A 26,541-nucleotide genomic window follows, 5' to 3' on the forward strand; every position below is an offset into this window, starting at 1 on the left:
TTGGTCCACTAAACACACACAATTGCAGTTAAGAACATTTTTGTTACAGCCACTATGGAAAACAGTATGGCGGTTCCTTAAAAAACTACAAATAGAACTACCATACGACCCAGCAATCCCACTACTGGGCATATACCCTGAGAAAACCATAATTCAAAAAGAGTCATGTACCACAGTGCTCATTGCAGCTCTATTTACAATAGCCAGGATATGGAAGCAACCTAAGTGTCCATCGACAGATGAATGGATAAAGAAGATGTGGCACATATATACAATGGAGTATTACTCATCCATAAAAAGAAATGAAATTGAGTTACTTGTAGTGAGGTGGATGGATCTAAAATCTGTTATACAGAGTGAAGTAAGTCAGAAAGAGAAAAATACCATATGCTAACACATATATATGAAATCTAAAAAGAAAAAAATGTCTCTGAAGAACCTAGAGGCAGGACAGGAATAAAGACGCAGATGTAGAGAATAGACTTGAGGACACGGGGAAGGGGAAGGGCAAGCTGGGATGAAGTGAGAGAGTGGCATTGACTCTCTATTTTTACATTCGGTATTTTACACTACCAAATGTAAAACCGATAGCTAGTGGGAAGCAGCCACATAGCACAGGGAGGGCAGCTCGGTGCTTTGTGACCACCTAGAGGGGTGGGCTAGGGAGGGTGGGAGGGAGACACAAGAGGGAGGGGATATGGGGATATAAGTATACATATAGCTGATTCACTTTGCTATACAGCAGAAACTAACACAACAATGTAAAGCAACTATACTCTAATAAAGTTGTTAAAAAAAAAGAACATTTTTGTTGAATGTGTGTCTCCTCCAATCCATGAGGGCAAGGATTATCTCCATTTTACACATTGATGTCTATCAGGTATTGATACCTCGAAGAGTGTGTGGCACATAATAGATGCTCAACAAATATTTGTTTAATTAATTATGGATTAGGATGTCAGGGATTTTGTCCACCATCCTTAACACAGTAGATGTTTGATAAACTTATTAAATGAATGAGGCCAAGACCATGTCTTTGCTTTCTTTATACAATGATCACACTGTTGAACACATGATTAACACTCATTACATATTTTTGATCGGTGGATGGGAAATGAAATGGGCTTGCTACTGAACTTTTTATTATTGTAAACACAATTCTTCCCTTCATGACTGAGAAGGGGTTACCAGTTTGCTTACACACACAAGGAAGAAATCATTTCTACAACAGCTAAAAAAAATTCTTCCAGGACAATGCATTTAAAAGGATGGAAATTAAACTCTAAGGGGAGGGAAAGTATCAGGAGCTGTTCTGCACTGTGGTAGAACAGTCTCTTTATCATATACTAAAATGAACAAAGCTTGCTTAGTGAGGAGAAACACAGCCCTCCATAAGAGATCATTGGGAAACAGCTTAGCAATGGCTATAACCTTGCCATGCAGAGATAGATCATCTCAATTGGCTTAAACAACCTCCTCCTAAAGCTTCTCTAAGCATGCTTTGTCTCCACTCTTATTACAGGAAATCAGTTTTGATTCTGCAGGCTAGAAGTGCATGGTATTTTTTGTCAGCAACATAATCTTATCAGAAACTGAAGTCCATAGGAGTTAGGTCATCAGAGAGGGTTTCAAAGTGGATCTGACCCTGTACATAGGGATGGCAGGGCAACTTGGGGATGGAGAGTACTAAGGAATTACAGGGGAAATCTGCAGGGAATGTCAAAATCAGCTCCACTCTTCCCCTCTCCTAGGAGTTTGTGGAATTCCTTTTCATTCAATCCTGAGGTCATGCTGAGTCATTTTAAAAAAAAAGTGTTCTTCAGTGCACCACATCTCTGGAAGCCCTTTAGCCAGCCTGTTAGTCATTACTATACTCACAGGCTTGGGGCCAGCACCATTCACACTTTCCTCTGCTCTGCAGCAGACGGATTGAGCTCCTCTCATCCTTGAGTTCCTTCTCCCCCACCTCTCTAAAACTCTTCTGAGGGAGGAACAGCTATAACTTTGGGGATAATATAGCTTTAAGGAAACTTTTGGCAGATGCTGATGTCCTAACATCTGGGCAGTGTTAACAGAATCCCGGAGGCCCGGACAGACCAGGAGCCACTCGTTCTAGGAATGTAAAAAATTAGAAGTTTTTCCGACTGATGAGAGGAGCAGAGAGGAAGGAGAAAGAGAAAGAGAAGGAGAGAGAGAGAACACAAAAAAACCATACAACAGGTAAGATCTGCCGCTTCATCCGTCCACACCACACTACCCCATTTCACAACCCGGGAGGGTAACGAGAGCCAGGACTTGGGCAAAATGGCTTGGAGGTGGGGTGGGGGGAGGAAGAAGTTCTTTTATGAAACTGGACCACATGCTGCTTTCCATTTGAGCCGTGACCTGGCTTCAGACACAAGTTCCCACTACCTTCCCGGCCCACAGCAGAGGGATGGCTGACCCCAGTGATGAGTCAAGTTTTCAGTCTGAGATTGGGGAGAAGGTGGGCAGGGAAGGGGTCACAGGCTCAGAGCACTGGGTCTGCAAAGGAAAGCCCCTGCTCCCAAACAAGGAACTGGATGGAAGCTGCATGTGGGAGAGGGGTTGATGATTAGGGCATCTAGCTGTTCATTTTCCTGAATCTCTCTTTAATCTCCTCTCTCTCATCCTTTCGCTCCCTCTTTCTGCTTTTATCTCTTGCCTTCAGCTCTGGCAGATTGTCTTTTCTTGCTAAGCTTCCTTTCCACATCTTTCCACTTTCCTTGCCTCCCCCGCTTGCTCTTACTTCTCTATCCTGCTTCCTTGCCACTCTCTAGACAAAATCTGAAGCCATGGAGTAATGAACTGGAAAGTGATTTTTTGCCATTCTTGGACTTCTCACGCCCCTTAGGGAGGCTGGCCAGAATCTGCCGTCTTTTTGTTCCTCCATTTCTGGGACCGACACCTCCCCCGAGCATGGCATTTCATTGAAAGCCTGTGGGTGCTTGCTGAGAAGTCCAGCAGCCAGTTTATACCAATGGGCAGCAAGTTTTAATACTGTCATTTATGAAGCATTTGCCTACTGGGAACCACACAACTCACATCCCATTAGAGTGAGGACAGGACGGGAAGTAAGAGGGCAGTGGGAGCTTACTTACCCTCTCCTCACGTACCTCAGTAGGTTCTTTCCAACCCCACTGACTTCCTGCTGGCTCAGCAGGGTAAAACTAGAAGGTTAGGCTGGACTTGAAAGCCAGAAGCCACTACTAAACCACTAAGCCTCAAAGCCCAAAGCTAAGAACAGAGCCAGGGTATAGTCACCACCTGAGAGACTGCAGAAAGGAGACATCCAGTCCTGTTCAAGATGGAGTTGGTAATAATAATATCTAATATACATGGATTGCTTCCCTATGTGCCAGGCAATAGTCTATTCTATAAGGTAGATACTATTATTATTCCCATTTTATAGATGAGGAAACTGAGGCTCAGAGAAGGTAAGGAATTTGTCCAAAGCCCCATAGCTAATAGGGACAGAATTGGATACACATGCAGATCTGTGTAACTCTAGAGTTCAAGTTCTTAGTCCATATATGCTAACACTTTCCCAGATTTGTGGTTAGGAAGTACTAGTTAAGCAGATGAAACCATCAACTGGTGCCTTTAGATTGCAGGATTCCCGTTTGGTTCTATATGACTTAATGTTGGCCCTTTCCTGGTCTTTGTACCTCACTGTCCCTCTCTGTAACTTGGAACATAGAACATTGGCATCAGCTATCACCAGGGTCAATTGAGAACTGGCTGTTTTATGCCCTCTTCCTCCTGGGAGGGAAAGACCAAAATTAACAGAGTGTTGTTATTCTATAAAGTGGAAGATCCTTACAAGGGGGACCATATAACAGGCATTCATTATTTTAAAAATCTCTCTTCTTCCTTGCAGATCCTGCATTTCTGCTTTCTCTCACTTTTGGAAGTTCATTGATGGCTGATTTCTGAACGTCATCCTCCTTTGCCCTGGTGCTCCTGGCCACATACCACTATTCTTGTCTCCCTAAACCACCCTCCCACTCCCCCTTCTCCGCCTTTCAAGAATGGCCATTCAACTAACTCGAAGAGGAGCTCTCTCTCTGCTGCTCTTCCTCACTCCAGCAGTGACGCCAACCTGGTATGCAGGTAAGCTCTAGGAGCTGTTGCCCATTATTTCCAGGAAGGGCAGGGCTTAGAGCAAGTGTTAGAGAAGGGAAGGGTTAGACCGCAATAGGAGACACTTAAATTAGATACAGAGAAGAACTATCCTCAACAACAAAGATGGTTAAACATTGCAAAAGGCTACCGAGGGAGGTTTTTGAGGCAAACAGATAAGAGATTTTTGAAAACAGGCTGCACCAGCATAAAAATGACGTTGGTAAATATATCCTTGTAGCTTATTTGTACTACACAGGGCATATGGCAAATATTTTATCATAACTATAAATGGAGTATAATCTTTAAAAATTGTGAATCACTATATTGTACACCTGTAATTTATATAATATTACACATAAACTATACTTCATAAATATAATAAATATTAAAAAATAAGGTTGGTCAACATGGCTTTTGAGGCCACTATCTTACCTGCTTCTTCACTTACTTTCTCTCTCTTTCTCTCTCCCCTCCCAGACCTTGTTTATAGGATGAGATTTTTATAGCCCTTTTCTGCTGAAGATTGTTAATGACAATTCAGACAACATTCTCTTAAACAGGAATCCCTCAGTTTCTTCTGGCTTGTTTCTTATTTTGGAAGGGATGGGCATTTCTAGGTCCCTGAATGTTTCATCCTTTGCCCCTGGGGAGACATAGGGAGCTCAAGAGAACAGACCCAGCAAGGAGATGGGAGAGGGGAAGGGAAGGAATGAAGGAAGGATAATGAGGTGCCAGACAGGGGTTTTTGATGGGGCCCAGCTGGCATTCCAAGTGCTAAGAATGTTCTGTGGCCTGCAGCATCTGCCTTCACGGGGGCTGGGGGGAGTAGGGGCAGGAGACAGGCCCAACTAATGGAGTTAGAAAAACATCCAGAGATGAGTAAATAAGAAACTGCTTCCATCACAGCTGCAGTCATTGTAGCTAAAATTTTCCACATGCCCTTAGCTCCTGGTGGAGGCTTCTGGCAGTAGCTCTGTTTGGAACAGCTGCATCAAGCTTTCAAACAAATATGCGCACTTCTTCCCCTCCTTGGCTTAACCTGGCTCTGTAGGGGGTGAAGCATAAGGGCTGACGCTGAGATGAAGAAATTCAAGTCAAGCCCTTGGAAGAGTGCACACTGCTTGGGGTTATAGGAGCCCCAAGTCCCCAGGAGATACCATGTGCAGCCGTCCTCCCCAACCTCCCCCCAGCTTCAGTTCAAGTACATGAGCCCAAAATCCGGCCAAAGACCATGAGACTATGGAGTGGAGGTTAGATGGCTCAAGCCCCATTTTGAATAACTATAAGAAACCTCATGGCACACAAAGGCCTTGACCTTTCCCAGGGTGGAAGCCTGAGCTGTTGGAGTCTTAAGGACAGTGCAGTTTTTTTAAAGACTTGGATTCATTTGAAACTCTCAAAGGGCTGTTTGCAAAGGTGGCTACTCCCCACTTCTCACAAGAATCACTATGGTCATCACTCCTTCTCAGGAGCCCAGGCTGGTGAGGTCTCTGACAGCCCTTCAAGCCCACTCATTCTGCCTTTCTCTTTTCTTAGGAAGCTACGTGATGAGAGAAATTTGGAAATTTCCCAATAATCCTCCCCTACATCACTAGCTCAGTTGTCGGAGCTTGCTCCATCCCACCTGTTCATTTCTTCATTCAGTAGATATTTAATGACCACTCTCTATGCATTCAGCACTGTTTTGTTCATGACTATAGCTTTGTCCTCCAATGGGAATAGTACAAGGAAAGCAGCCAAGTGTGGATTCCTGGCTAATCAGAAAAAGGATCCAAGAATAATCAGCAGGGAGTGGGAAGCGTTAAGAATATAAATCAAGCCAACAGTGGGTTAAAAGTGCATATTGGCATATCTGTGCAGTTCAGGAAGTCAGACAGTATTTCTTATCATAATCCAAGCATTAGGGGGGATCTTAAAATTGTCATCAATTATCAGTTACATTTCCAACCACACCTTTGTGAAGGGTAGTGCTTAGAGGGTCTGACTGTACTATGGAAGTTGGAGGAACCCAGTAACAGACCACAGAGTAACCACTGATCAGCATAAAGGAAGCAAGGAATGCTGCCCAAAGCTCTCCCAACCAGGGCTGAAGAGGGACAAGCAGATAGAACAAGGTGGGAAGGGGGGACCCTCTGGTTTCCCATATCTCATCTCAGTATCTTAATATTTGCCAAAAAAATACCCAAAGACAGGCAAAGAGGAGAAATGGAAAGGCGTAAAGTGGTAAGGTGGCCCCAACTTATTCCTGTCACAAAGCAGACTTGGCACTGGGCCAGCCACCTCTGTACCCTGGCGAAGACTGTAATTATCTGACTGAGTCTTCCCCTCAGCTTTCCCACATCCCCTGTAATTCTGGAACGATGTGAAATGCTTGGTGGCCTTCGATCCCGCACACATAGAGTGAAAAAAGGCTGAATTGCGAGAAAGATTTTGGATTTTTATTCCTGTTGGGCATTGTCCAAAGCTCTCCCCTACCGCCATCTTTAGTGGAGTGTCAGAGTTTGGTCTCGAGGGGATCAAACCGCCCTGGGCTGGAATACCCATTCTACTCCTTACTAGCTGGGAGACCTTGGGCTACTCCCTGAATTCCTCTGAGCCTGTTACCTCAAGTGTATATGAAAGCAATATGGGTGTCTACCTCACTGAGATGTCAGGGTGATCTAATGAGATGACGTATGTAACGCGCTGAACCCAGAGGAGGTGTTGAGTGATGTTAGCAGTCGTTGTTATTGTGGTTGTTGTTATCCAGCCACAGGCCTTGGACACTCCTGTCTGCTCTTCTGGTAAACAGAGGCTTGCTCCCTGCTGGGCATTTCTTCACAAGCAAGCTCTGGAACAAGGGTAGGGGGACCAAAGCGTTTAGAGAATCGTGCACATCTGTCCTCCTGTTTACAGGCGCTGCAAGGGTTTGATACTAAACTGAAACAGCTGACAAGAATTCTGTTTCCCACCTCCCTACAAAGAAACTTCCCAGGTGGGGAAAGAGGGAGCAAGGGAGAGGAGGCCTAAGAAGGAATAAAGGAAATCCAGGAGAAGAAGCAAAATGGGAAACCAGGAAAAAATAAAGAGAAGGAGAAAAAATGAACTCTTTCCTCTGGAATGAGGGCAAACCAACGAGGACATGATTTCATAAGGCAAACTTTCAGTTTGATTCATTCCCTTGTTCATCAAGCTGGACTGGTTTCCCAACACGCCCCCCCACCCGCAGCCTATGCCTGTGGGGACTGGAAGAGCCTCATCATCTGCGCTCTGCTCCACCCTTTAGTGCAGGGGGCCTTGTGCCTCTGTGCAGAGAGGAGGCAGGCGAGCTTGTGGTCGGAGTGTTGACACAGGCCAAAGGGCTTCAGCACTAAAACCCAGCCCTGTCCTGGAAGCACACCCTCTCCTGGGAATGCAGAATTGTCTTCTGACTCCAGCAGGGCTGGCTGCTCTATTCCTGTGTGTGCTTTAGGGCTCTGGGAGGCTGGAAAGAGAGCTTTCGGCAACTTCCCTCCGGAAAGGACCAAGTTGTATTCCAATTAGTTCATATTCATGACCCATTTCCTGCCGTCTGGTGGAACGCACTGTTTAGTCTCCCGGACAGCCATAGACTGGCCTCCACCGGGGAGTGGCCCACTTAACGGGATGAGGGTGGTTGTGGAATGTTCTCTAGCTCAGCAGCCCCCTACTAAGGCTCCTGCTGATTAGAGGAACTAGACATCTCTCCAAAGCAGGACAAACTGCTCAGGAAGTGAAACCCTTCTCATGCCCCCTCGCCTTTTGAGCCCTCCCTCTTTGCCTTCGCATGCCACCCCTAGCCCTGGCGACCAGGTGGCAAAAGGCTGGTGCCCTGTGGGCTGGTGGGAGCTTGAGGAATTATTTCCCTCTGAGGATTGTGAGAAGGCCCATCACTAGTGGAAAGACCCTTGCTCAGGCTCTATGTTTTCCTCCTACCTGGGACAACAACTGTCCATCCTCAGAGCTTGGTCATCAGTGTCTCACCAAAACTCATGTGTTACATCAAGGAAATGGGTCTTTTCTAGTCCAGATGGGCAGGATTCATGGCTGGTCAAGAATTTTGATTTTTTTCTTTTGAATGGAGGTTTCCAGTGCTACCAGTAAGCCACCCACCTCTCCCCCAACATGAGTTCACCCTCTGTGCACCTGAGGTGTGGACGTTTGCCCACAATAGTTCTGCTGCTTCACAAGACAGGATTTTCCCCACTAAATAGCCACCTAGTTCCCCACCCATGGAGTGTCATGTCCTCAGAAAGGGACCAAGTTTGAAAGGGGAAAAGGTTGGGAAGGACTTGCATAAGAAACCAATATGTCATCTTGATATATTCTTCATTCTAGGTTCAGGCTACTACCCAGATGAAAGCTACAATGAAGTATATGCTGAAGAGGTCCCACAGGCCCCTGCCCTAGACTACCGAGGTAATCCTCTCTGCTTCTCAGGCTCAGGAAGGGCCTTATCTGGCCTAAGGCCTAGGCCCTGCCTGAAGCATCCTCACCCAGCTTGGCTCATTTGTGCCAAAGCTGCAGCTCAGGGAAGCAGGGGCTGTGGTTTCCAGTCATGAATTTGGTTACTGACTTGCTGTGTGATCTCACCTGTCTAGAATTAAGGTTGCCCATCTATAATTAAGTATTGACTGAGTACCTACTGTATGCCTAATCCTCTGTAACGAAAGCCTTGGGTGATATAAAATCTAAGGTAGGGTTTTGTCCCCCTCAAGAAGCTTACATTCTGCTGGGGGATATGGGAGAGGGCGCAATAAAATTAGCAGGCATAGGGCAAGTAAGCGTGAAACTCTGTGCTAGCAGTAAATGCGATAGGAGTTAAGAAAAAGAAGTCATGGGAGGGGTCATGAAAGATGACATTTAGACTAGGCTTTGAATGATGTGTGGATCTGAGAACTGGAAAGGGGATGGGAGGGCCTTCAGCATAGCAGATGGCCACAGATATAGAGGTAAGAACAAACGTGTAAGAGGAAGGAGCTAGGAAGAATCCAGCCTCACTAGAGGAGATGGGATGTGGAGGGAGTAGTGGGAGGTAAATATAAAGAGTGAGACCAAATTTGGAAAGGCTCCATGATCTAGGGACCCTTCTAAGGAGAGGCAGGAGGACTATCTGTGAAAAATGCTGAATAGCAATTCCTGCATTAGAAGGAAATTTAGATCACACAATGTCTGATATCCCTTCCACTTCTAAGATTCTTTGTTTCTGTGCTTTGCAAGCCATGTTGAAGAGTTTAGCTGTTGTGCTAGAAGTTATAAGGAGTCATCGTATGTTTTTGCAGAGGGGAGTGAGATTGTAAATAGTAATTTCAGAATATCAACCTCATTACTGTGGACAGAAAGTAGGAGTTTGGGAGGGGTAGAGCCTGGGTCAGGGAGATTCTCCAGGAATCAGTAACAGTGATGTTGGTAAGAGATGATTGAGGCTAGTGGAAAAGAAATGGAGAGCAAGGATGAACCCCAGAGATGTCTCAAACAAAGAGATGACAGACCTAGTACAGATTTGATGCACCAAGAGGGTAAGAAACAAACGACTCTCTGAAAGCATCCAGTCTGAACACCTGGGAGAACTGTAAGACCCCCCTCTCACAGAGACAAGGTTAGAAAAGAAAAGTTGTTTGGGGCTTCCCTGGTGGCGCAGTGGTTGAGAGTTGGTCTGCTGATGCAGGGGACACGGGTTCATGCCCTGGTCCGGGAAGATCCCACGTGCCACAGAGCGGCTGGGCCCGTGAGCCATGGCTGCTGAGCCTGCGCGTCCGGAGCCTGTGCTCTGCAACTGGAGAGGCCACAACAGCGAGAGGCCCGCGTACCACAAAAAAAAAAAATGGTTTGTACCCTATAGACAGTGGGGAGTAGAAAGATGGAGCTTCGTGAGTCAGGTCGTTAGCTTAGATGGATGAGCTGTCTGAGGGATCAGAGGGCCAAGGTCAGAGCCTTAGAAGACATCTACGAATGTGATCAGGAGAAGAGGAACCAACAAGAAAAAGAGAGATCATTAGTGGTCCACCATGTAGGAGGAGATTGGGGTAGCACCTATCAAATTACAGAAGCCTCGAGGGAAGAGAATTTTAAGGAAGGGGAAGGGATAACAGATCTACTGTGTCAAATATTGGAAAGAAACAAATTGAGGGTATAAACAATATATTTGGCAAGAAGAAGGTAAATGGTGACCTTTGAGAAAACAGTTTCAATAGACAAATGATCGGAGTTTGGGGTTCCTCTCTGCTCCTTTATAGCTACCTTCTACCTGTCTTCTCACTGCTAAATTGTCCAGACCCACTGCCTCTCTGTCCCAGCACTTGCTAACTCCCCAACTCCCTATGGTCTCTTTCCCACTCACCCACAGATTTCCATGCTGGAATGACAGCCCTTGAAGATCAGTCACAATTCTCTCCTCAAGCCCAAATCATATGGCCCCTTCTTGAGCTCAACCTCCCCCATCTCTCAGTAACAGTGGACACCATCCTTCTCTTCTCACCCCGCCCCCTTCCTTGGGCTCCAGGACATTTCACTATTCTGGCCATAGCTGAAGCCAAGAACGGAGATGCGTTCTCTAGTGGTGACAAGAGGGAGCCTGAGGCATGGATCTGAACTTTGAGTGACCCCGACCTGTCCCCTGAGCTTCTGGACTACATCTCCAATTGCTGCTGGACACTTAAATTTGGAGATATCGAAAACTAAATTCTTTCTGCTTCCCTGAAAAAGGTTTGACATCTGGCCTTCAAACTTTTGATAATGATACCATCATTCTCTTAAAAATACCTTAATGGCACCTTTAATAGCCCCTTTTCCTCATCACCTCTCACCAGTCATTCACCAAGAATTGTCATTTCTTTATTAATCCATGGGATTAAAACCTTTATTACCTCACACATTGATAATGACAATTGCCTCCTAACTGGATTCTCTGACTCATATTTCTCCTTTCCCCAAACCTAGTGACCCACTGTGATCATTTCTAACAGAATTTGGTCTCAGTCTAGGTGTCCGGCCTAACAACTCATTACCCCTTCTCCCCACATGAAATCGATGAGTAGCCAGATTAGTGGAGCTTTACTCTGTTCCCTGACTGCTTTGGCCCATGCTGAACTCTCCCTCATCCATTCATTCTTTCATTCATTTGTTCAATGGCTATTTGTTGAGTATCTACTGTATACCTACTCTGAAATAAATGTTTATTGTCTGGACCACTCGTTCGGCATTCATTATATACTGCCTCTTTGGTTTACTTTTTATTACCCTCAACAAAATAGTTACCTGTTTAACAGAAGGAGCCACGTATGACACCCCATAGAGCTATGTCAAAAGTAGATGCTCAAGAAATGTTTACTGGCTGGTTGGCATTCTGGGAGCAGAAGCCAGATTGTAGGAGACTGTAGATGGGAGAAGTAGATAGGAAAAAGCAACAGGTGCAGAAGGTACTTTCAGGGGGGAGGGTCCAACAGCCCTATGATTAATATTAATCTGCCTCATTGGTTATTTTTAAATATGTATAAAGCCATTAAAAAAATAAGCCACATGGTGGCCTTTGGCCTTGGGGTCAAGTGTCTCATGGCTATCTTTGGGACTTAGTCTCAGGGAATAAAACTAATTCAGTACGGTTATCTATGTTGAGGGGGGAGGGGTGGCCAGGAAAGTACAACCTGAGGTTCCAGCATTCCTTGTAAGGTCTTGTGACCTCATAATCCACAGCTCTACAACTGTAGTGTTTAAGAGACTTTCTGTAATTTGGGGATGGCATCTCCAGATGGCTGCAGCGTTTTGTTGCTTGAGATGGGATGAGCCAGTGGCTCAAACCCAGACACTGATTCAGGGAATATCATTCCCATTCCCAGGATTAGATATATTTTACACACGCATTTTCATTTGATTCTCAAAACAGTCCTATGAAACTGGTTTATTATCCCCACTTTACAGATCAGGAAACTAAGCTCAGGGAATTTCAGTTTAGAGAATCATAGAGCTCAGGGGTGGCAGAGCAGGAATTTAAGCCCAGTTCTGTCTGACTTCAAAGCCATGCTTATTCTATTTCTTTCATAAAAAAGGTAACCCTTTTTTTTTTTTTTTGCAAAGAAGGTTTAAAAAAAAAAAAACAAGAGTTAACCAGTAAAAAGCAGATCAATATTTTAGAGCAAAGTGTGCATGTACTTTGGTACCATTTTCACTAATCTTGAACTTTCTTTCATTCCCTTAAACTGAGTCCTAGCTTGGAGTCAGAAACCGTTCTCTGAGGTATGTCCCAATCCTCTGGGCCACCACTTGCTCCCAGATTTCTGCAGCTCTGGGCAAGCTGGTAACTCTGCCTGAGTTATCTGAAGGTAATCACGAAGAAGGCGCTTTCAATCCTGTTGTCAGCACACTGTTTTCTTTATAATCTCTAGAAAGAGATATGTAGATCGCAGAGGCCACAGGCCTGAATTCAAATCCCAGCTCCTCCACCTTCCAGCAGTTTTGACCCTGGACAAACACGTATTATGTGCTAGTCACTGTGCTGTGTATTTTATAAATGTTATTTCATTTAAATACATTTCATGCTTGCTCTGGAGTGATAGGGGAAGACCTCTAAAACACTTTGTTAAGTTTATTTTAAAAAACATTGGTGGGAACAGTGGACGTAATATGCTACTCTATGTGATAAAGTGGAGGGGAAAATAAGATTCGCTGTATATGTGTAAAGAAACTATTAACAGTGTTTCCTGATGGGGGGACTTAGTGGGGGTAGGTGTCGGAGCAGGGGTGGGAGGGAGAATTTTACTGCATAACTTTTATACTTTTGGGGTTTTGAAACATATGGCTATAGTACCTAATCAAAAATGTAAATGTATACTTCAAAACAGCAGCCTAACATGCTGCAATGACAGATATTGTAGTTAGAAAAAAAATGGCTTTTAGAGCCAGACAAACCTGGGGTTCAAATCCCAGCTCTGTCCCTTACTTGCTGAGGGATCCTGGGCAAGTTACTTCCTCATCTGCAAAATAGGGATAAATACCTACATATTGTACCTTACAGAGCTATTGGGAGAACTATATGAGATGATGGGAAAATGAAAATATAAAGCATGGTAACTAGCACACCATAGCTACTCCATAATGACTAACAATTTTCCTACCACGTTCTTAGTTTCAATTTCCCATCAGTACTCTTTTGTTCAGCCAGTTATGAATCTCCATAACTGTACTGTCACCTCTCCCATGTGGAAGTATTTCTTCATCTCATCCACATCAATGCCATGAAAGGCATTGTCACATGCCTCACTGACTTCCACATAATGCACCTACCATTTCCCCTGCTCTACTAGTCTGGTGACCATACCCAAAAAGGAAACAAGGTCAGTCTTCAATTACTTGTTTTGGGGGTCACTTGGAGATCACCACTTCTTCTCCTAACTGCTCATAAGCCTATGTTTAAATATTCTAGAACACTTTGCTATCAGTGCTGTCAGTCTCACCAGGCTATAGTTCCCAGAGGCTGCCTTCTTCTTCCTTCTGGGGCTCTAATGTACAGCATGGTGACTATAGTTAATAATTCTATGTTTCATAGTTGAAATTTACTGAGAGTACATCTTAAGTGTTCTCACTACAAAAAAAATGGTAACTATGTGAGGTGATAGATGTGTTACTGAACTCGATTGCAGTAATCATTTCACAATGTATACATATATTAAAACATCACATTGTTCACCTTCAATATATACGATTTTATGTGTTGATTACACCTCAATAAATCTGGAAAAATAGAAAATTGGGATAGTGTTTTTGCTCTTTCCAGCCTTCCAACATGTTCTTTTTTTTTTTCTTTTGGTAAACTGCTGTGCCTCGTCAAGTCTTTATTTTCTTTTCTTCCAGTTTTATGGAGATAACTGACATACAGCACTGTATAAGTTTAAGGTGTACAGCATAATGATTTAACTTACATACATCATGAAATGATTATCACAATAAGTTTAGTGAACATCCATCATCTCATATAGATACAGCATTAAGGAAATAGAAAAAAATATTTTTCCTTGTGATGAGAACTCAGGATTTACTCTCTTAACAACTTTCACATATAACACACGGCACTGTTCATTGTATTTATCACGTTGTACATTACATCCCTAGCACTTATTTATCTAACAACTGGAAGTTTGTACCCTTTGACCACCTTCGTCCAATTCCCACTCCCCCCACCCCCTGCCTCTGGTAATCACAAATCTGACATGTTCTCTTTATGCCAGTATTCCTCGAGGCCAGCCAATTTGGACTTATTTACAATAGCTAGACCCTCTATTACTGTCTCAGCATTTATCCTGAGGTATATATTTCCCTTTACTATTGCTTGCTTGTTCTATCCATTCCACTTTTATGTGTATTTTCCTTGACAGAATATGGGTGAAAAATAGGATGAGAGTGATTGTTGAGGTCCCGGCCTCGAATGTAAAGTCTTGATGATATGTGTTGTGACCATATAATCAACAGCTCTGCAGCTGTAGTGCTTAAGAGACTTTCTGTCATTTGGAGACGGTGTCTCCAGATGGCAGCTGTGTGTCACAGCCACAGGCTCAAAGCTAACGCTAGAAGCCATAAGACTGTTGTGGCTTAAAGGATAGTTTTCTCACTGTCATCTGTCTTCATTCTCCAGCTGCCCTCAAACAGAGGCTCTAGCCTTTCTTTGTTCCTTTAGCTCCTGTTGAGCTTTTTTTCACAGCCCCCCTTTTTTTGTCTCTTAGGATTTGGGAACCAAATTAGCTCATACGGGGCTTTAGCCTTCCCAGCCCCAGGCTAAGAAATCTGTGTCAGCCTATGTATGTGTTCTTGGGCAGGTGGCCCTCTGCTTGTTTATATGTTCCCCTTTAAAATCTGAACCCACTGAAGAGTCATTTATTTTGTGTAGCAGATGAGGCATCTTTATGATAGCTTTATGATTTAACAGCCCTATTACCTTTTGTGCTTAGTATTGAACTGGGATTGGACTTTCATTCCTAAGCAGCCTACTTTGACATGGCATTCCCCTCCTCTCTCTAGCTTACATCTTTGTGTTATTTTTAACAGTTATTGTAAATGTACACACTGTAAAAATTCACTCTTTTTGGTGTTTTGACAATGCAAAGAGTCAGGTCATCAGTACCACAGTACCAAAAATTTGCCCAGGGCTGCCCCTTTGAGGTTATCCACCCCTCTACCCCAATCTCTGGCAATCACTGATCTATCCCAATATTTCTGCCTTATCCAGAATGTCACATACATGGAATCCTACAGCCTGCAGCCTTTTGATTCTGGCTTCTTTCATTTCACAAACTGAATTGGAGATTCCTCCAAGTTGTTGCATGTATCAGCACTTCCTTCTTTTGTATGGCTAAACCACAGTTAGTTTAAACATTCACCCTCAGAAGGACATTTGAGCTGTTTCCAGTGCTTGACAATTATGAATAGAATACTTTAAACATTTGTGTACAGGATTTTGTATGAACACGGGTTTTTATTTCTCTTGGGTAAATACCTAAAGTGGGACTGTGGAGTCACCTGGCAAGTGTACATTTACCTTTCTAAAAAACTACCAAATAATTTCCCAAAGTAGCTGCATCATTTTGTATTTCCCCCAGCGATGTATGAGAGTTCTAGTTTCTCTCCATCTTCACCAACACTTAGAATTGCCATTTTTTTTAAGTTTAGTCATCCCAATGGGTGTATAAGGGTATCTTTTTGTAGTTTTGATTTAGCATTTCTCTAATGACTAATGATGCTGAACATCTTTTCGTGTGCTTATTTGCCATCACTATATCCTCTTCAGTGGCATATCTGTTCATATCTAAAGCTTATATTCTAACTGGATTGTTTGCTTTTTTTACTGTTGAGTTTTCCAAGTTCTTTATATAGTCTAGATACTAGTCATTTGTCCCATATATGGTTTGCAAATATTTTCCCCCAGTTTGTGGTTTGTCTTTCACCTATCAACAGTGCTTTCCACAGAACAAAAGATTTTAACTTTGACACGGTTCAGTTTCTTGATTTTTTTTCTTCTATGAATTGTGCTTTTCGCATCATGTCTAAGATCTCTTTGCCTAGCCCTAAATCCTAAAGATTTTTCTCCTATTTTTTTTCTAAAAGTTTTATAATTTTACTTTTTTCTCTGAAGTCCATGAGCCATTTTGAGTTAATTTTTGTTTAAGGTATGAGACACTTAGGTCAAGGTTCTTTGCTTTGCTTTTCCTTTTTTTTTTTTTTTTTTTTGGCCTATGGAAGTTCAATTGCTCCAGCATCGTTTGTTCAAAAGGTTATCTTTCCTCTATTAAATTGTTTTTGTACCTTTGTCAAAAATCATTTCAGTATATTTGTGTGAGTCTGTTTCTGGGCTCTCTGTTCTGTTCCATTGATCTATGTGTCTGTCCTTTCACCAATACCACGCTGTCTTAATTACTGTACTTCTAGCTTACTTTTCTTCTATTGCTACAGTCCCCCGATGGTGTTATACATTAAATATCCAGGATGGAGAAGCCACATGCTACTCACCAAGAGGAGGAAATTATCACAGCAGCCTGGGCACTCGCTGTGAGCTCTCCTGTGACCGGGGCTTTCGACTGATTGGACGGAGGTCGGTGCAATGCCTGCCAAGCCGCCGTTGGTCTGGAACTGCCTACTGCAGGCGTAAGTGGTATCTGTGCGTGCGTATGTTGACATAAGCGTGTGAGACAGGCTGGCCAGCCAGCCACCCAGGGTATATGCCTGGAGGTGTTACTCTGACCTCTGTCAAGTGCAAATTGAGAATCTTCCACAGGCTCCCAACAGGGTCTTTCCCCATCCTAACATTCCAGCTCATTTTCTCTCCCTGTGGTTATTGGTCAAGCAATAGGGGCATTAAGTAGCAACCAGCCCTTCTGGCACAGGAGGTCGAGGAGTGCATGGAAGCCTTACACCTGATGTAGACTTGGGCCTTCCTCTGGAGCTCTGAGCATATGTGGTCTCAGACTCATTCCCACTTGTGGTAAACTGCTGTACTTCCTGACCTAAGGCCTTAGAAGGCCTTGGCAATGAAACTATAAGACATCCACTAGTCTTCATTTTCTTCTGAAAGTCAAGAAGAATCCCTAAGGCTGGAATGTGGGTGTGCTAATATGCACGTTTCACGTCATGTCCCCCTTAGCTCCCAAATCCCTGCCTCTTATTCAAGCCCTACAGCCTACCCCATTTTGGCAGCTGAGCTTTGTCTGTCCCTATGTCCATCACTGAATGCCATTTGTAGAACACCCATGTGTGCGGGGCCCTGTATTGGTCACTTCAGAAGCCAATCCCTCAGTTACCAGGCTGCTTATAGACTAATGGGACGGACACAAATGTGTGCACGTGAATGGAGTGTAAGGGGATGCAGAATGCTGAGCATTCAGAGAGAAATGGGGTTGGTCAGAGAAGATGCTGTGGAGGACAGGAGAAGCTTGATAGCCAGAAAGAGGGAAGCTACCACGTCCCTCTAGGTGACTGTAATGCATTTGTTTTAGGACTTAGACACCATCATTTCCAAAATGAATTTGAATTGGCCTTACAAATAAGTCTACAATGAACATAAAACTTAAAATAAGTCTACAAATGAACATAAAACCAGTTAAAAATTGGAGATGTACATATTTCCAGGTGCCTAGAATGAGTTAATTACTATATTTAAACACTGAATCTGGCTGTGTCCTTCCTCATAAGAGACACAAGGGCAAACACTTTGGATCTATCATTTTCACTGTCACGTAATACTAAGAAAACAAATTCAGCTGAAAAGACAAACCTTTTTTTTGGACCTGATTTCAAGGAGGTCATTTTTTGCCTAGGTCTTTATATAAAGGAGACTGGAAAAAATAAAAGGCAATCATCCTCAAGTCTGATTTGACCAAGAAGCAAAACAAACATAGCTCATAGAATCTTTATTCAAAACTCCAATAATTGAAGTTAAGGAGGGTTAGAACTTAGACAACCTAAAGGAAGATATGGCTGGCCTACTTCTTTCAGGCATCAGGTATTTCAAACTAGACTTTGGCAAGCACAGGCTCACAATCAATTCATGGAAGCTGTCTCCGCTGCCACACGTGATGTCTAAAGCACATGGACTCGTCTTTAAGCAAATGCCACCAAAGCTGGCCCTCCAGGCACTGGCCTGACTTGTATTCTCACTGGCACAGAGGGCTAGCCTGCCTGTAAGTGAGCCTCAGCTGAGGAGTGCTTGTGGTAGTACCAACATTATACTCAAAAAAGGAGCCTTAAATTTGTTCAAGGGCGTCTAGCATTTGAGGAACAAGAGAGGAAAACTATCAGCTGCTGAGGCTCTGAATAAGCCCAGAGGTTTATATGCATTGTCTCTTTAATCGGCACAACAATTCTACTTCATGGTATACACATTTTAGTGACGAAAACACTGAGGCTTGGAGAGATGAGGTAACTTGCTCAGGTCACAGAGCTAGTAAGTGGTGGAGCTGGGATCCAAACTCAGGTGCGTTTCTCAAATCCATGCACTTGGATGAGTAATTTACTTCTTTGAGACCACCACCCCACCCCCACCCACCAAGAGCAGTACCATACTTCATAATATCAAAATAAGAAGGCAATTAGGAAAAAGAGGCAATCAGGCACAAAAATGTCAGGGCAGTTTGGTGTAGGGTTTTCTGTATTTTCTGCTGTTTCCGATACGGTTCTCCCTGTGCTAGATGCCCAGGCATCACCTCCACATAAACCCCACAGGCCACTGAACTTGCCACTTCATTCTCTCTTAGAGATGAGATGCCACGCATTGCCATTCATCACGAGTGGCACCTACACATGCACAAATGGAGTGCTTCTTGACTCTCGCTGTGACTACAGCTGTTCCAGTGGCTACCACCTAGAAGGTGACCGCAGCCGAATCTGCATGGAAGATGGGCGATGGAGTGGAGGCGAGCCTGTATGTGTAGGTAAATGCTGGTCGCTCCCAGCTGTCCTGCTGCAAAGAGCCAGCCTGGCATTATGTCCACCACAGAAGGCATTCCTGCTCGCTGCAAGGGTGGTACCCTGGGCATGGGCTTAACAAAGTGATCACTTCCCGTGGAGCTGGGCCTCCCCAGTTTTGTTGAGCATCTTGAACTGAGAGTGCATCTTTTACCTACCCAGTGGTGTGGCATTGTTTCTATGGGTTCCCTCCAAGGAAGGCAGGGGACCCACGAGTCAGCACTTGATTTATGACCTTGGCAGACATAGATCCCCCCAAGATCCGTTGTCCCCACTCCCGTGAGAAGATGGCAGAGCCAGAGAAACTGACTGCTCGAGTATACTGGGACCCACCCCTGGTGAAAGATTCGGCTGATGGCACCATCACCAGGTGAGTAATGGATGCCTCCTATGCTTCCCACCAGCTTCTCCCAGGCACTCAGGCTGCCCACACTGAACCGCACAGACTGAGGGTACAGTGATAATGTGCCCCAGACCCCAGTTCTAAGAGTCACTTTCCTCAGTGGCTCTCTCACTTTGTCCCATGCAGGGTGACACTTCGGGGCCCTGAGCCTGGCTCTCACTTTCCCGAAGGAGAGCACGTGATTCGTTATACTGCCTACGACCAAGCCTACAACCGGGCCAGCTGCAAGTTCATTGTAAAAGTACAAGGTTAGAAAGAAGTCTTCCATTTCTACATTGCTTATTATTCCTGCTCTTCCCTTACCCTCCAGATGCCCATCACAACCCTCTCCTCTCTATACCTAAAACAGACACTGCATATATATTGGGAGATGGGGAAAATAAGTTCACTAAACAGGTCATTCAGGAAGCCTGCATGACATGTGCGTACACATGTTTCAGAAACTCTGTTTCCCAACAAGACTTTCTCACTCTCCTAAATCTACATAAAATCCACAAAGGTACTCTTATCCATTTCTTTTCTTGGCCTTCAAATTAATGATTAAAGCTAATCAGCCTTCATTCTCCATCTTCCTCCTCTGCTGAAATTGGTGGTGTTGGCTGCCTGATTCTTGCTTTTTGTTTTGTTTTGTTTTCATCATAAAATTAATTCATGCTCACTGTTGAACATATGGGAAATAAAGAGATATATAAAGGGGAAAAAACCTATTACTCTATCATCCAGAGGCAATTGTTGTTAATCTTTTGGTATTTTCCTTCCAGTCTTTTATTCACACATACTTTAAAAAATATATAATTGAGATCATACTGCATATCCAATCTTATGTCACCCTTTTTTACTTTTCATTATAACACAAGTACTTTGTTTTTTGTTTTTTTTTTTTTTTGCGGTACGCGGGCCTCTCACTGTTGTGGCCTCTCCCGTTACGGAGCACAGGCTCCGGACGCACAGGCTCAGCGGCCATGGCTCACGGGTCCAGCCGCTCCGCGGCACGTGGGATCCTCCCGGACCGGGGCACCAACCCGTGTCCCCTGCATTGGCAGGCGAACTCTCAACCATTGCACCACCAGGGAAGCCCCCTTCAGAAGTATTTTAATGACAGTATAATAATCTGCTTCTAAGAATATATCATACTTTGCTTAACACTTCTCCCACTGATGGATATTTAAGTCTCCTCCAATTTCTTTTTGCTATTAAAAGTAATTTGTATGGTAGTCATCTTTATGCGGGGTGTCCCCAAAGTCTGAAAACAAAAATGGCAATTTCTTTTTACAGATTGATACTCTTTTGATGACACTATATATACTCACCTGTGCTTCCACATTTTATGAACACCTTTGCCTACATTTTAGATTTAATTCCGTAAGGAAGGAAAATTCTGGCTCTAGCTCTGGCCATTGGAAACACAGACAAGTCATTCATTCTGATCTTTCTGGGTCTGCTGATCTAGAAAACCCAGGATAGGCATCCTCTTAGCCTTTTCTTTTTTCTAAAAGAGATAACATAGCCCCTAACTTGAACTCCTCCCTGATAGTGAGACGCTGTCCAACTCTGAAACCACCACAGCATGGCTACCTCACCTGCACCTCAGCGGGGGACAACTATGGTGCCACCTGTGAATACCACTGTGATGGAGGGTATGAGCGCCAAGGGACCCCCTCCCGGGTGTGCCAGTCCAGCCGCCAGTGGTCAGGATCACCACCTATCTGTGCTCGTGAGTGAAACTAGGAAATGGGGAGAGTGGACATATTGATCAGGGCTACTTTGGGGGATCTCCCAATGTCTATGACTCAGGGGCCAAGAGCAATGTGTCTGATGTGGGAATGGGGGATTCTGAGATCCCCCAGTGTTCCCCCTTAGCATACTCCACCTCCAAGAAAAAGGGTTTAAAATCTCCAAGTGTTCTTTCAGGATTTCCCCCAAGGAAAATGGAGAATGGACTTGAGGACACGGGGAGGGAGAAGGGTAAGCTGGAATGAAGTGAGAGAGCAGCATGGACATATATACACTACCAAATGTAAAATAGATAGCTAGTGGGAAGCAGCCACATAGCACAGGGAGATCAGCTCGGTGCCTGGTGACCACCTAGAGGGGTGGGATAGGGAGGGTGGGAGGGAGGGAGACGCAAGAGGGAACAGATATGGGGACATATGTATATGTATAACTGATTCACTTTGTTATACAGCAGAAACTAACACACCATTGTAAATCAATTATACTCCAATAAAGATGTTAAAAGAAAAAAAGAAAGAAAGAAAGAAAGGGAGAAACAACCAAAAAAGGTTAACCCGAAAGGCTGGAACACCTCAAGATGTTGTTATCCATGCTGGGATGAAGGAGCAGGCCATACTCTGACTGGCCATGTGCTTCTGCCCTAGCTATGAAGATTAATGTCAATGTCAACTCGGCTGCTGGCCTTCTGGATCAGTTCTATGAGAAACGGCGACTCCTCATCATCTCGGCTCCTGATCCCTCCAACCGATATTATAAAATGCAGATCTCTATGCTACAGGTGAGAGCCACTCCTCTAACCAGGGCTTAGCTTCTTTGCATTCCCCCTACCCCACTCCGTTACTCTCCTACCTCTTCTCAAAGACTTGCTCTTTCTGCAGCACAAATGCTACTTCCTCAGACTCTGTGGACAACATTTGATCAGTTTTACTGTAGACAAATTTAGCACATTTTAAAAACCACTGTTTTTACTGAAAAGACAGTGAGGTTACTGGAATCGTGGGTTACAGGAGGCTTGGTGAAGCATGAGAAGGCTGTGTGGCAAAACACTCTGGAGAGACTTGTAAGATGTATGATCAAATGTAAATGTGGGGAATTAATTATGTTTATGTTTTCAAGGTATAATAGCACTAACAGACAGACAGTAAGTGCTATATAAGGACCAGGTATACAAGTATGTGCTTTACACATATTCACTTAATTCTCACAGCAACGCTTATGAAATAGGTACCATTACTATCTCCATTTTTTAGGTAAGGAAACTGAGGCATAGAGTGGTTAATGATTTGCCCAAAATCACTAGCTAGTAAGTGGCCGAGCCAGGACCGAACCCAGACAGTCTGATTCCAGGATCTGTGCTCTTAACCACGACTAATAGCAGACGAGAAGGAAAAGTGTTGTGATATTGCAAAGTAATATGTGGGAATTGCGTGAGGATTTTTAACATTCTACCAGATATCTAGTTAAAGCCACTTGTGGGGGAAGGAGAAGTGGAAAGGACAGAATAGATCTGACCATTGGGACTTGTGAAAGGAATAGACCAGATTCTATCACTATGTTGTACACCTGAAACTTAGATAATATTGTAAATCAACTATACCTCAGTAAAAAATAATATAATGTTAAAAATAAAGAATAGACTAGGCTCTTGAAGAGAATTCAAGTTATGCTGACAAGACTTGGAGAACCAGCTCTGATAAGCTGAAAGGGGCTGGATACCCAGGTAAAAGAAGAAGTTATTTAGGGGGGTTCTAAAAGTTGAATCTTACAAGTTGCCAAGTCAATATTCAGAGGCCCAGGATGAAAGCAGCTGTATCAAGCGAATGACCCTGGGTATCTAGACCAAAAAGGACCTAGTTCCTCCAGGGATCCCAAAAAGGCAGACAAAGGCAATACCTCAGCTTGAGCAGAAAGCAAGAACAAGAACAGAAACCAGCCAGGGAGGACTGTGACTTTGAGGGCCAGGTCTACAGGAGTAGCCCAAAGATTAAACAAGGGGTAGGCACCAGGCAGTGCTCACTGCTACTTTAAACCTCCCCCCAGGTAACTGGCTAAGAGGCACCCCTGCTGGATGAGGCAGAACAAAGAGCCGGGGTAGGGTTACAGGGTGTCCAGCCCAGTGCAGAGGAACGCGAGAAAGGGTAACGGAAAGAGCACTGGCACCATTTTGGAGAAATTCTGGAGACTGAGAGAAGGCCATGGCCATGTAGCCTAGTGGTAAGGAGCACACACTTGGGGCAGGCAGCCTCGCCCTCATTTTGAATTTTGGCTCAGCATCTTATTGTCATGAAAATGTGGGCAAGTTACTTTCTCCTTTACAGAATAAGAATGATACCACCTACCCTGTTAGGGGTGTTGTAAGGATTAAATTCAATTATTCCCGCGAAGCATTAGGTATGTGTGTTCGATGAACAATAGTCACTGTTATCCTATCACAATAGCTATCCATTAAGAACCTATGTAGCTTCCAGTTATAAAATAAATAAGTCCTGGGGATGTGATGTACAGCACGGTGACTATAGTTATATCGTATGTTTGAAAATTGCTAAGAAAGTAGATCTTAACAGTTCTCATTGCAAGAAAAAAAATGGGACTATGTGTGGTGATGAATGTTAACTGGACTTATTGTGGTGATCATTTTGCAATATAGACAAATATCAAATCATTATATTGTACACCTGAAACTAATATAATGTTATATGTCAAATAATATCTCAATTTAAAAATGAACCTATGTATTTAAAAACCTATGCAGGGGCTTCCCTGGTGGCTCAGTGGTTGAGAGTCTGCCTGCCGATGCAGGGGACATGGGTATGTGCCCCGGTCCGGGAAGATCCCACATGCCGCGGAGCGGCTGGGCCCGTGAGCCATGGCCGCTGAGCCTGCGCGTCCGGAGCCTGTGCTCCGCAACGGGAGAGGCCACAACAGTGAGAGGCCCGCGTACCGCAAAACAAACAAACAAACAAACAAAAAAAAACGAAAAAAAAACCTATGCAAAACTAAGCAAGGAGAGATGATGTTCCTGCAATTTATCAATTACATTTCTCTTTTCTACCCCACATGGTGTAACCAGTGTCCCACACTTCATTAGAATAAAGGAAACACTGTTAGGGCAAGTGCTTCAGGAATGACAGAGGGAAGAGGTCGTAGACCCCCTGGTGTGATGGTTGGGGATGAAGCCCCTCCTTTCCCACACTGCCTCCACGTGGTCCCAGGAGGAATCAGCTAAGTAGCCTTAGGTTTGAGTCTGATAGCCTATTACAGAAAACCTTCTTCTCTCCCCTCCCAGCAATCCATCTGCGGACTGGACCTGCGGCACGTGACCATCATTGAGCTGGTGGGGCAGCCACCTCAGGAAGTGGGGCGCATCCGGGAGCAACAGCTGTCAGCCAGCATCATCGAGGAGCTCAGGTCCAGGCTGCGAGGCCACAGGGAAGGGCTGGGCAGAAACTCTAGGCAGGTCATTGGCCACAGGAGGGTTGTGGGACAATCAGCAGACACTACTCTCTTAGGGAATTCCTTGTGTTTGAACTCTTTGGATGTATTAGGTAAGGTCAGAGAGTGGCAGGGTGTCAGAATTAAATTGGGGGTTGGGCGGTGCTTAAAATACAGATGACCACCCCAAACCACCTCAGGACTGTGCTTTTAGGAGGCACCTGAGGTGACTCTGAAGCACAGCCAGGGCTGAGACACAGACCCAGACATGACTCAGATAAGCCTCTGATCCTGTTGCCTTATGGCCTTATCCCTTTGCCCTCAGTCTCCAAAGGAGCAAAACACATTTTAGGCATTGAAATCTGAATCATACCCATCTGCCCCTGGGGGGAGAGAAGACCATAGGCAACAGGTGGTAGAAGGTGACTTTTCTCATTATCTATCTATTATCACCCTTCCAATGCCTCCACATATACTCAGAGCCAATAAAGCCATCACTGATCTCTGTTCTATAAACAATACCTGCCCCTAAAGCTCAGTCTCAGTAGGGACAGAAAGATTCAGTCCCAGATAGAAGAGAGACTGGGAAACACTCAGAGGAAGGAGACTGCAGACTTGGTGATATTGCTCAACTTCAAGGTTGACTAGGTGACATTCATCAACCTCAGGGCTGCCATGTTTGGTTGTGCAGGCTGTGCCCAGCCCAACTCTAGGAAACACTAGTCGCAGCATAGTGCATGTGACCAGTACTCCCTGGAGTTATTCCATGCAGCCCGCATTGCTGTATCTAATAGCTCTGCTTAAGGGGGCCTGTGAGGCAAACACAGCTTGGTAATAACAAAGCTGTTCCATCTGGAGTGAGGAAGGGACAGCTTAACAGAGCTAGACACACTGGGGTAGCAAGACTCGGGTCTGAGCAGAGAAAAACAAAGGGACTTGAGACAGGTAGTGGAGGGGATGGGGCCAAGGGATTGGGTGGGGAAAAAATTAGTCCATCAGTGGAGCTGTGAAAGGTCAGAGGGTAGTAGAGCCTGGTGGGATGATGCCAATACAAGGTCTCAGACCTCCCTGGGCTCTTCTCTCTAGGCAATTTCAGCACCTCACTCGCTCGTACTTCAACATGGTGTTGATTGACAAGCAGGGAATTGACCGGGAACGCTACATGGAACCTGTCACTCCCGAAGAAATCTTCACGTTCATTGATGACTATCTACTGAGCAACCAGGAGCTGACCCAGCGCCGGATGCAAAGGGACATATGCGAGTGAACTTGAGCCAGGGTATGGTTGAGGTCAAGGGCAAAGGTCCCATAGTCAGCCGAAACTGGGGCCTAATAAAAGGAGAAAATGCTTTTTCCACAGCTCTAGGGACAGGACTCTGAAGTGGGTGAGGTTCCCGGATCCTGGGACATTTCCAGGCACCTTTTTAGGGCTGTGGAATAGTTTCCTTAAGTAAGTCTCTGCTTTAGGTAGCACTGGAGGAGCATAAGAAGCTAGGGGGGGACTGAGGACAGGCCCTGGGCAGCAGGTTGTGGACAGAAGGTCTTGCTTTCCTAACCTGGGCTTCTGCCCAGCTCTCCAAAGTCTTCCAGATAAGTAAATTCTAAATTCATTCACTAACCGGCTGTGTTTTAAATGGTTTCTCTACCCTGAAGTGACAGCAGAGGGCAGCACCATCACAACAGACAACCAGGACACTAGCAAGTGTGGCTGATCTTCCTTACAGGTTAACTGTGTGATTGGAGGTGGGGGGAGCACCAAAACATTCTTGAACTTGTTTGTCCTTTCCCTTTTTAGGGTATTGGGCCACAAATGTTCTGTTAGCCATCACTTCACCTAAGAGTTAGCAAACTGCTGCAGGGGGAGGGAGCTTGGGAAGTAAAATCAGGCC

General features: G+C 44.5%; 1 protein-coding gene across 1 annotated transcript; it reads left to right on the top strand.

Moving 5' to 3' along the window:
- The first annotated feature begins 1,865 nt into the window (after positions 1–1,865).
- SRPX2 (sushi repeat containing protein X-linked 2) lies at positions 1,866–26,270 on the top strand. Its single transcript, XM_027086086.1, has 11 exons — positions 1,866–2,220; positions 3,899–4,131; positions 8,479–8,559; positions 16,576–16,767; positions 18,873–19,049; positions 19,327–19,453; positions 19,613–19,734; positions 21,021–21,200; positions 21,865–21,998; positions 24,507–24,628; positions 25,739–26,270. The coding sequence occupies exons 2-11, from the start codon at positions 4,050–4,052 to the stop codon at positions 25,917–25,919; spliced, it is 1,398 nt and encodes a 465-aa protein (XP_026941887.1). The 5' UTR covers positions 1,866–2,220; positions 3,899–4,049; the 3' UTR covers positions 25,920–26,270.
- The last annotated feature ends 271 nt before the right edge of the window (positions 26,271–26,541 follow it).

This window comes from Aethalodelphis obliquidens, unplaced genomic scaffold (genome assembly GCF_003676395.1).
Source record: "Aethalodelphis obliquidens isolate GAN/ISIS:26980383/991018 unplaced genomic scaffold, ASM367639v1 scaffold54, whole genome shotgun sequence".
Taxonomy (NCBI): domain Eukaryota; kingdom Metazoa; phylum Chordata; class Mammalia; order Artiodactyla; family Delphinidae; genus Aethalodelphis; species Aethalodelphis obliquidens.